Here is a 12,125-nt window from a genome sequence, read left to right as displayed (position 1 = left end):
GAGAGAGAGTGGTGAATGACATGTGGGAAAGTAGCCACAGGTCGGATTCTAACCCAGGCTGCCCGCTTGGAGGACTATAGCCAATGTAAATTCTGGTTGGTGTTTTTATTTTTCAGACTCGAAAATGACTTTTTTGAGTTTTCTGTTGTATCTTTCATCACTAGAAGACCACTGATTTATACAAGTCTATGGGGCGCACACTAACCACTAGGCTCGTGGCAACCCCCGACTTATCAAACTTTTGTTGAAATACCGTACGGTGTGATACATGGAACTGAGGAAAGCACATAAATAGTTGTTTTAAAAGTCAGAGTTTGTTGTGATGCTCTTTAAAGTAGACTCCAGTGGAAACCAGGCTGTGTCCTGCTTGTGTTCTTAATGTGCTGCTGAATGTGAAATGAACTGAATGTGCCCTGTATGCGGCCACAGAGGGATTACAACACCCTCACACTTTGACACACACACACACACACACACACACACACACACACACACACACACACACACACACACACACACACACACACACACACACACACACACACACACACACACACACACACACACACACACACACACACACACACACACACACACATATCCAGCCATCTGCCTCACCACTTTGAAATCAAATCAGAGGTCTGGTGAATCAAATTAGCCACAAAGGTCAGACTCTGCCAGGCGAGAATGATGGAGAACATGAGGCTTCAAAATGGCTTCACACTGTTGAGCACACACTCAGGGTGAACTGTTCCAGAAAAAGTAAGTAAAAGTGTTTGTGAGAGAAGAAGAAGTGGACTGGGCAGGTAGATCAGGCTGCAGGTGTCCTCTGTCACTCAAACCCACATTTTCCCTTTTCTCATTCAGTGGGGAATGTTTGGCATGCTGTATGTGCTGTTCTTCAAATACCCTCGTCAGCTGACGACAAGGAGTAAATGTTATTGTTTGTTTAAGTTTTTTTTCTCACTTTTCTGGCTCTACAACGTAAGAGTAGCTTTTCATTACTTAGGTATGTAAGTAAGCTTTTCATTACTTACGTACGTGTGTATGTAGGTATGTCAGATATTCAGTTTTTCACTCTGTTCCCATGAAAAGTGTTAAACCTAACAAGCTTTAAAGACGGAGCTGCAGAAAAAAGGAGCTGCTGCTGTGGTGAGTGTCACCATCCCTAGATAAATAGATGCTTTCCAAATAAAGACACAGATAAAATTGAGTGTTTCTGCTCCAGACTTTCATAAAGCTGTCTGTTGAATTCGCCCGGTGTGGCACAGGATAAACAGACTCAGATAACAGGTGCACAGGGTCTCCGGGAGGGTGTTTAAGTCTGAGCCTGGTATTTAACGGCGGAGCAGGACCGATATGCTGCATATCTCTGCTTCATATCTTAATCCTCCTCAGCTGTGTTGCCATAAACAGGAGTCGAAATGTAAACATCCATCAGTGGTGATTTTAGATTCTGTCTGAAAGCTGCTACTTGGCGAGACACTTTATTTCTAAGGGATACAACAGAAGGGCAGCAGATACGCTAATCTCCACCGACTCTGGGGGTGTTCAGTTGTTAAGTGAAAACCTTATCTTTCTGATTTTGATGATTCTTTTATAACTTTTGTGGAAAGATTTAAGTCTTAAGCTTGGACGTTTGAGAACTATTTCTTATTCAGCCTTCACTCCAACCGCAACACCTAAGCCGATCGGGTCTTTTTCTCACATATTTTAAATTTCTCTAACACTCATTCATCCCTATGTTTTTGTTTTGTTAAGGGTTCTGCAGGATTAGCCGACTAAAAGATGAAACATGGTCAGACCTCGCTTCACCAGAAATCTTAGTTGACTCCCACAATGCGTGTAACTTGTTGTGTCTGAGCTGTAAAAAAGCCGCCCCCCAATAGCCGGGCTGTAGCTCCTGTTAGGGGGCCTGATCTTGCCCTACTTCCTGGGTTTAAACCGGCACAGTGGACGGCCTCTTGTAGGAACACCTTAAGGCCCTGACACACCAAGCAGATGGCCAAGAACTGGCATATAACCAATCAACCTAAGTGGCCCGGATCCAAGTCGATTGACCCCAAAGTCTGGTTCAGTGTGAACACAAACATACCAGAGATGGTCTTCGGCACGATTCATGTGTACTCGAGTACGGTCAGCGGGAGATGTGACCGCAACCGTGCTCAAACAAGGAAATGGACCGCTATATGACGTAATTCTAAACGGCTATTGTCTTTTCAAAAGTCCATCGCATCGTCCTCTGAGCCTCACGGTACATGATGTGGAAGTAGGAAGAGGGTCGTTGTTGGAGTCTCAGAAATGACAAAAAACATCCACAGTTATCAGGACGGACTCAGTCCATGAGTGGTTGCCATGCTCAATGTGCATGCATGATATAATACCATTAAGTTCAGGAGGAAAAGGCTACTCACACTACACCTCCTCCCAAGCCATAGCCTATTGCATTATGCGTCTTGAGCAGTGACCGCACCTGTCCCCCCCCCCCGCTACCTTCTTATATAATCACCCACACACACACACACACTTTATACTTCATATTCAAATACATAGCTGTCCTCAGTGGACCCCTCCAGACTCCCACCTTGCTGGAAAATAAGCGTCATTAGCTTCGATCAGTCAGGTAGATAGACTAAGAGGATTAATCACTGGGTCCAGGCTGTCGGCTGCCTCGATGCTCTGCGTTCCCTCCAGCTGGTTCTCCCCTGCTCTCTCGGAAAACAACGTCAGCCCTGATCATATATTTATGTCTGACTCAAGTCTGAGCATGTTATACAGAAACTGTCACTATGGGAGATGCGTCAAGCCTTGAGAGGAAAGCTGATTCTACCCCACTGTGTCAGATGATTTTTAAATATCTGGTCAATACTATCAGTTTATTAGGGTTGTCAAGATACCAGAATTTTAAACTGAAGTATAATACTGGTAAAATCAAACAATATCAATATCTGTTAGATATATATCTGCACCCGATATTGTAACCTTTTTAATGACCAAAAAAAAGCAAACAAACTCTTCATACTGTCTACATTGCACAAATATGTCAGCAGCGCTTTAGTACCAAAACGTTTCAATGCCTACACATTTGTGGAATTTGGACAGTCCTCTCTCTCTCTCTCTCTCTCTCTCTCTCTCTCTCTCTCTCTCTCTCTCTCTCTCTCTCTCTCTCTCTCTCTATTGTTTCACTTGAGGCACTGCTTTTAGTTGAAAATGCCAAACAAAAGATTTGATACTTGTCAATACTTTTTGATCAAAATAACGTACACAGTTTTGTTGTGTGAAGGAAATTATTCTAAATCCTTGAGCCATATAATTGTCAGTCTTCTGTTTTGTCTACATTTCTTGTTCAGTCTTGTGTTCGTCATGATTCAGACTTAAACGTCCTTATTTCTGTATGAAATTATCTTGAGAAAAACAACTTTGCATTTCATTTTGCAGGGTAAGAGAGCCCATCCCTTTGAAGATTCACACCCCCATAACTTAACTTCCTTATTAATCAATGTCCTCTGCCTCTCGTCTGGCTCTCTGCTGCTTCAACAACAGCAGGTCCAGTGACACTGAAGTGCCACTTGTCTTCACTCAAGATTTAAACTTGTCTCTCAGTCACAGACATGTATTCGAATGAGTTCATTTCACCCTCTTTTTTTTGACCTTGACCTGAGGGACAGGACCAAGTGAAGGTAGAAGAGAACAGATATATTACAAACCATCTTTTTTCTTATGTACCAACGCTCAAACATACAAGGTGTGACAATACCGTAACAGACGTTTGTCTCGTCCCTATTTGTCTGTGTGGGATTGCAAAATTGTCACAACTGTTTTCAAACACTTGGTATCAGAAAGTATTGAAGTGAGGAAAATGTTGACAGTAAAAACATTGAGTATTGCATTAGAATTCAAAGTTCATACTCTGGGATGAGGCATCATGTCCCCAGCCTGCAGGGACAGCCTATCCTCCGTTCCCTGAGGGCTGGGGCAAGACAGCTGCTGATCCAGACGCTCAGACATATGGTCACATACTGTGCAAGTCTAAAAAGAAACCACATGTACACATCTGGGGAAGTTAATTTCCTGTTTCACCGGGGAGTCGCTAACACTAATCACTTTTTACTCTCTGTGTCATCTGTGTGTACTCATGCTATCCGGTCGACTGTTTGCAGTCCCTACAGAGAATCCCACGCTGCAGGAGATGTAACGTATCGCATCAGGAAATTCAGAATTTGTCTGTCTGTTGCATAATTTAAAGACAATACACCAACTGTAGCCCTACACGATTAATGCTTACCCCTCATTCATCTGAAAGAAGGAAAATATTTAAAGTATCGTCAACTTTTACCAAATTGTAATGCAGACATATTATTCTTAGAAATGTTCTACATTTCACACTGTGAAAGTTTTTTGACAATATGTTCCTCAGATACAGTCCGGCACGATGTAAGTTGTGAACATGGCCCAAAAACTCTGCTTCTTTCTTGCACCAGTTTCCTCATTACTTTCAGTCCAACACCTTTTTTTGTCACGTTTGACCCATTTGCAGCTTGTGTGGAGACAAAAGTAGATCAGGGTCAGATTCAGAACCAGACCAGGATCCCTCTGTGGACCTGCCCTCTGACAGACTTCAATGATGTTACGCTGAGGCGGGATTATGTAAACGAGGGCATGGTCCATCACTTCCCTCTGATTTTCTTACTGTGTGGATTCTCATACCACATTTAGGCATTTTTTTTTCATTTCCCAAAATACACTCTGCTGCGTTCATTCATGGGTGATGTACCAAACAACGAGCTGGTTAAGGTGAACACTGCCACGACTGTCACAACTGACAATGCTTTTTACATCATGGTAATTTAAAAACTGTGCTGGGTTTTAGCTCTGCCGTCATGTCTCAAACTTTGTGATCAGCATTTATTCAACCATTTATAAAATAAACAATTACTTCATTGTAGAGCTGTATAAATTGTATCCACACTTACATTTTTGTGATTTCACAACTTAAATTTTTGTCTTGTTTTGTGTTGTTCACATTTAATCTGTGCTGTTAAAAAATGTCCGTTGTTAAGTAACAGAGGCATTCAGATGTATATTTTTATTGTAGGTAAAGTCAGTTTGTTTTTTTATCTTGATGATCGCTGCTCCTATCCCTGGAGTGTCGTCCAGTGCGGCCTGAGAGTTTCCTGACTGCAGCTCTCAGCTTTCTTAAGGTCATTGCGTCTCTCACTCACCTCAGGCTACTCGCTGTGTTTGCCCTGCATTGTCTGCTCCTTTCTCCTGTTGAATGTAACTGCTGTGCAGTTGCGTAATTGCCTTGGGTGGTGCCGGTGTTTCAAGGCCTTTTTTTGTGTTGACATGCAGCATATTTGTTTCCGTGGTTTGCTTTCCTTCCCTGTTATTCATTTCAAGCTGATTTTGTGAGATTACCACAAACCGGACTGTTGGAGGCACGTGGCGGTAACGGACACTGATTTTCCAAGCATTAAAGATTTCAGGGTCTTTTTTGATGTTTTTTTTATTTATTATTTTTATGTGGCTTTTCGGGCTTATCTTAAAAGTAAGGCTTTCTGAAATTGCTATGTTATCTTGATCTTATCTTACCTGGAAAGACAGCGTGGCTATTTTCCATGTACACAGGTCCTTCTCAGTACAACCACCTTTCTTCCTGTTTCGATCACACTGGGTCACACCTCGTGGCAGGTTTAACTGGTCGTTTGTAACACATCCATCAAACTAGAGCAGCATCTGGCATTCTTATACAAAACTGACTACTTCCATTCCAAACCATATCTGATAGTGAAGGTATGAAGAAGGGATTTTAAAGCAATATCTAAAGAAATTGACACATTTATGCCATAAAATCTGGCCTTTTCCTATATTTCTCCCAGTTATTTTTGGGCATTTTTGCCTTTCTTGGATAGGACAGCTGAAGAGAGGCAGGAAGTGTTGGAAAGAGAGAGTAGGTAGATGACGTGCAGCAAAAAGCCAAGGTCTGATTTGAACTCACAGTAGCTGCGACAAGGACCATAGCCTCTGTACATGGGGAACGCAACAATAACACTAGGCTATTGGTGCTCCCATATTCCTCATACTTTCAAAACAGGTACTTTGAATGCACATTTGCTACAGTAGCACTCTTAAAAAATGGACTAAATCTAAGCTTTGAGCCTCTAGAAAAAGCTGCTTTAGTTAGTGGCGGATCTCTCATCAGGCTCAACATATTGTACCCTTTTGTGTAATGTTGTCCTGAAGCAAAATCCATCAAAAATGTGAGCAAAGATAGAAACTGACTAAACTCACTAAAGAAAGAAAGAGTCTGAAAGTCTGCCTCTGTCAGCTACATCGGGAGTGTTGCCAAAGAGGGATTTATTGGGCAACGTTTCCTACTTATGTAATATATCTGACTATGACAGTGAGCATGTAAAGCACTGCAGAGGCACTTTGCCCGGACGAAACTAAAAACTGAAAGGACAAGGAAGTAGAGCAAACATATGTGTTCCTTTTGTTTGTATTTGAGGGCATGTTTGTTCACATTTGGACATGTACATGTGTTTGTATGTTTATCTGGTGCCGGGCTGAAAGTGAGAGAGTTAAAATACTTCACTGTGTGTGTATGTTTACAAGTGTGACTGTTTTGTTTGCATGGCTCAGCTCCCTGTGGTATGCAGCAGAGCAGGTTCATCTGTGTCAAACTGGAAAAAAGAAAAATGGGAGGAGTGAGGAGGTGAACACGTGGAGCCCCACCTCCACCTGCTCGTGTGTCTCTGGCCCGTCACTGTTCAAACTTCTTACACTTTGTTGTCAGGCTGCCACCTAAAGGGCACTAAATGCCTGCACCTCTGATGTTTCTGAGAACTACTTCAAGGGAGTTTAGAGTTTGCTCACCTTCAGGTAGTGATGAATTGATCAGCTATTAGAGTTAAATAATAAATTAACTTGAGCTAGAATAGCTTTTCTAGTTTCTTGACTCGTGCACAATGTCTAACAGGGCTCTCACACTTGCAGAAAACTCCTGAAAAACTCCTGATATTCCCAGGAGGAGCTTTATGTGTGAACGCAAACATTTTTCGCTCGACCTTCACCCTGAGTTTATCCTGCCAGACCCTGAGTATTTTTTCCGCAAGTACGAGTGGGTTGATGTGAGAACGCAGCAGGATATTATCTAGAGAATTCACCCCGAGCCAATGGATCGTTTCCAAAACTATGCCAACTACTTTGTGCAGGTTAGACAGTGTCTTCACTTCCAAAGATGGGATCTCATTTTATCTACCTTATGTACCTTTTGGGATCATTAAATCAACACAGATTGAATTGTTTGAGTATCAAAGGATCAAAACATTTTGATGATCTTATTAGTTAAAAGTAATTAGTTTATAAATGAAATTGTTTTCATGACTAACTACACCTAATTATCAACTTTTCTGTGTTTCTAAATAATTTCAGTTGAGTGTCTTTTGAGTTTTAACCTCTGGTTTGAACAAAATAAGTACGCTGAAGACAAGAGGAGGAAACCACCCAAATAACTCCTGAGACCACAACTTCAAACAAACACTGAAAGAACCCAGCAGCCTTCACCAGGCATTTTCATTTTTAAAAAACAGCCCAGCATTTTTAGAGCAACTTTATGTGAATGAGGACGACAACTTTGCATAAAATGAGCACAGTGTTCTGAATCTTATATCAGACTTAGACTAAATAAAACCCATGTGATGCCAAAGCAACTGGAGCCAATTCTGTCTAATATTAGCTCTGATGCATTCAGCGCCTGAAGCAGAGTCCTCTCTTCTTCTTTCTGGCTTGGATGCCGTTTATCTCGGGCCTAAAGAACACTGGACCAGTCGATTATTATTCCTCTGCAGAGCTGCGGGCTGCACAGATAAGACTCTGCAGGTCTCCTATCTGCAGCTGGCAGCATCACTCTCCGCCCTGTCTTATTCTCAACACATTAAGTCCTGCTCAGGCCTGAAATAGGAAATTAGGGAGGATGATGAGCTGCAATCAGGACTGCTGGCTGCTGCAGTGAAGGGCTTCTTGCAGATGGTACAATCAGCGTCTGATCTAGTGGCAGCTGACTTCTGGTGTGATTTTAAGACTTACTGGTCAGTATTGTGATAAGTCAGATCAAATCACATCCTCCCTTTGCTCCCCACTTGCATGTTTTGTTTAAATGTTATACACATTTTGTTTGACAAATGGTAAACAGGAAACGCCAACATTTTCTAGTCAAGTGCACGCCAGGGGTAGAGAGCCAGCAGGGAGGCGTGATTGGTTCATCAGATTGGGACCTCGTGGCAGACATTGGTTGAAGTTTTTACAGGCTTACAACTGATATAGATGACGGATTTTCTCCGTTCGATATTTTTAAATATTTTGAATCTGAACCCATGTTTCATGATCATATCACCAGACCAGAGTCTTTCCCCTCACAGCTCTGGCTTGTGCCCATGTCTTTAAAAGTAATCATTGAATCAGTATAGTTTCATGTCTATCTTCTGCCTCTCTTTACCAGCACTGAGAAATACTTCCACTTCTTTAATCCCTGGATAAAAATGAATGCTACCCCTTTGCTGCTCTGTAAAACAGGATAAAAACGTGTACACCTGGCAACCTCTACTGAAGCACTTTCAAAGAGAGCAGCTCCTGTAATGTAAGAGGTCAAACTCTGCATGTCCCAGCGTGGCTCTGTGGGTTTTTTTAGAGCTCAGTATTGATTAGGTGGTCAGTCTGTTCACACCAGATGTCCAGCACCAGCTGCTCAGGAACATACTGCAGCTTTAATGAAGTCCAGAAACACCCCCATGCATCTTTAATGAGCCAACCTGATGGTGCAGCCTTTAGTTACATAATGAGTGCTGTTATTTGGAAAAGCATTTACCACCAGTGTCATCAGAACCCCAGTCTGCATGTTTTAGTGTTTTTTTTTTCTTCTCTGCTTGGGCTTTGAGCTGAGAGCTTTCAACAAACTAACAACCTAAGAAAACCAGTCTGATAACAAGTATACCTTGTGAAATAGACTTTAACATTTATCCGCACATTTAAGACACATATCTGATGTCTTGTGTTGATAATTTTTCTTCTAAAATAAGACATGCACCTGTCTTTATCCTCACTCAAATCTTAGTTTTAACCTTCTCTCTTTGTCATCTTCGACCTCTCCTCTCTTAAAACAAATTGGTTTATAAGGTAGAAAGATTTAGGACCTGGAAAGTTCAGGTTTTTGGGGGTAAATTTTATGAATCTTGCTTCCACTGAAATTGAGTTTAATTTTCTGAGCTGCCTCGGGAGCACTTAAGCGGTTTGATGGTCGTCAATGAAGTGCTCTTCTCACTCGCTGACGGTTTAAACGGTTGATTGGCTTGCCAGGACTTCCCCTTTAGACAAATCCATGCACTAACTGATATGTTTGCTCAGCATTATACAGGAAGACCACAGAGGCACGCAGTAAGAGAGACCTTTACTCACACAAACACGATGGCTATAGTCCGTCTGAGGAGAAGTTTCTTCCGTGCAAACTCTATACTTGAAGAGGATGATGTGTTTACTAGTTGTTCACCTCCACAGGTATGTTTTGAGCATTTGTAACTATTGAGAATAATTTAATGTTTACAGTCTACAGTTTCTAAGAATAGTATTACAAAGCATTTTTGATCAAAGCAGTTTTTCATCATTGGAAGTCTTTTACTTGTTTTGAAAAAACTTGTGATGAAAAATTGCCAGATTTGTCAGGACTGTCCAAACAGGTAGAAAGATCTATAACTAGTTGTGTAATATATATCATGTATGATGTACTTTCCACCTTTATGCAGTCCTGTTCTGACCCCGACCCCGTATTGAACAGCCCTGCTCTCAGGCCACTGAATATTCGATCCTCCCGGGCACCTCTAGCTGTTTGCTTGGCTCCTGCATATTTCATCCCCTATTGATCCCTGCTGCAATAAAAACATCACAGAGCCAGTGTTAGGAGGCCTTGGGGCACCGGCATAATTTATGAGTGTCTCTCTGCCCGGTCGCTCTTGCCTCTTTGTAACGCCAGCATGAAATAATCATGACAAGCAGCCCATTGACTGGATCAGTGGTGCGTTGGGGTGTTTGAAGAAAGATGCTCTGTCATTAGGAGGCTGCACGCTGGCTCTACCAGAGCTAAGGACGTGTTGCAGCTCAACTGGATCTGGGAAAGTTGTTTTAAGAACAAAGTTTTACTACTACTTCTTTTTAATGATGTTTGTAACGTACTGTACGCTGTGCTTATAGTTTAAGCTCAGTTTTATTAAAGTTTGGGGAATGTTTTGCTGCAGACTTTTCATTTTAATTCCCAAAAACTCTCTCAAGTAGTCACGCCCAAATAAGAAATGTAAAATCAAGTTACTATGCAACTCAACACATAAAGAAGTGGATCCATCCATGTGCAACCAAAATGTGTTTTTCCTGTCAGAAAGATTTCTACATTCCCTGGATGCGAGTCTGGTCAAATTGTGGTTGTTACGGTCAGGATGCGACTTAAAGTTACAGTTTTACTTCCTTATTTCTACCTGACATAAGTCCCCTGCCACGCTAAGTTATATAAGTCCAGCGTTTCCTTCCCCTGTCGTCCTCCTCCCCCGAGCTCATTCATGCTTTCCTCCATCCTCTGTGACCAACAGTGGCTGTGTCAGCTAGAACTATGGATAATTTGACAATTTCCAGTTCCTTTGTTCTCTGATGCTACTCAATTTCAGCACAAACCCAGCAGCGAAGAAGTGCTAACATTGTGTGAGTTAGGATGAAGTATGCTTAGAAGGTGTTTGAATGTGTTTTTGATGAAAGGTGTCCACCAGCTTGCAGGTGAAGCTGTTGATTCCCCCTCTCAAAGCTGTGAATCTCTACGACGTCACCGCTCATCAATTGCAGTCGAGGAACTGATTATTTAAGAGACTTTAATCCACTCCCAGATGACTGACAGTTACACTTCTCTTTATCTCTTTCTCTCCCCCCAACAGACGGTATCGTCTTCAGGCCACGGCCGCTCCGAGTCCCCCGTCTACACCAACCTGCAGGAGCTGAAGATCACCCAGACCCACCAGCCCCCCGTCCCCTCAGGCTCCCCCATCCACGCTCTGGGAGACTGGGAGACATACAAGGACCAGAACGGCCGGCACTTCTACTACAACCGCTCGACCCAGGAGAGGACGTGGAAGCCCCCCCGATCAAGAGACGCGAGCTTCGGGAGTTCCAGAGGAGAGGGCCACAGCACGGGAGAGAGTGCAGAGGTACTGAATGTGTGAAGGGTTTGACAAAACACAAACACACATCATAAAAATAATAATGATTAAAGAAAGCAAATACCCTAAAAGATGGCATGAACACCTGTCAAAAGCCTTTTTGACACATGAATCTGGATGTTTTTTTAGTGAGCAGTAAAGAGGAAACAGCAGTAAAAGCATAAAGTTGGGTTGAAGAGATTTGGCTGTTTTTTATACATTCACACATAAACCCAACCAGACAACGTCAAGGAACCTTTAGGAGTGTATTCCATGTGTGAGAGGGTTTATAGTGTTTGTTATCAGTCAATCACTCTGTCTTCATTTGTATAGCGCCAAATCATAACAAATGTTATCTTAAGACTCCTTCCAAAAAAAAGCAGGTATAGGACGTTACTCTTTGTTATGTTACTAAAGACCCAACATTCATCCGTCATGAGCACAGCACTTAACAACATCTAGCAAAGCTACAGTGGCAAGAATAAACCTGCCTCTGTAAAGATATAAGTGAGACTGAGAGTTTAACATTCAGCACTTTCAGACTTTAAAGGACAAAAGTTCTACTTATGCCTGAAATATCAAAGATTGCTTGCATGGCAAATGCTTTCCTCTGCCTCAAATCAAATTGTTTACGTGTCGTGCCTGGGCAGCAGAGTGATCTGGGTTTCTGTCATATCACCAAGTTGTCGGAGTCGTTTCCATGGGAATGCTTGAGTGCAGCCTCTGAGGGAGCCTCAAAAAAGAGAGGTGCGTTTGTGAGGCTGAGTTCAAATACAAAACAAAAATCATTCTACAGAATTAAATATTAACACACGTTTAAATCTGATTATGCTGAGCTCCTTTCCTGTCAAAATGTGAGACAAGATCAGTAACAATCATTGTTTCCTGAGCAGCTCT

General features: G+C 42.2%; 1 protein-coding gene across 7 annotated transcripts in view; it reads left to right on the top strand.

Moving 5' to 3' along the window:
* Window positions 1–12,125, top strand: part of LOC109989881 (rho GTPase-activating protein 12-like) — a 57,267-nt gene that overhangs the window by 30,479 nt on the left and 14,663 nt on the right. For all 7 annotated transcript variants that reach the window (XM_065953648.1, XM_065953647.1, XM_065953645.1 and 4 more), the window contains exon 3: window positions 10,968–11,237. In XM_065953648.1, the coding sequence (XP_065809720.1) occupies window positions 10,968–11,237 (270 nt within the window). The remainder of the gene's footprint in view (window positions 1–10,967; window positions 11,238–12,125) is intronic.

Source organism: Labrus bergylta, chromosome 4 (genome assembly GCF_963930695.1).
Source record: "Labrus bergylta chromosome 4, fLabBer1.1, whole genome shotgun sequence".
In the NCBI taxonomy this organism is placed as follows: Eukaryota; Metazoa; Chordata; class Actinopteri; order Labriformes; family Labridae; genus Labrus; species Labrus bergylta.
The sequence above is the reverse complement of the archived record's forward strand: the minus strand, read 5'-3'. Positions and strand labels throughout refer to the sequence as shown.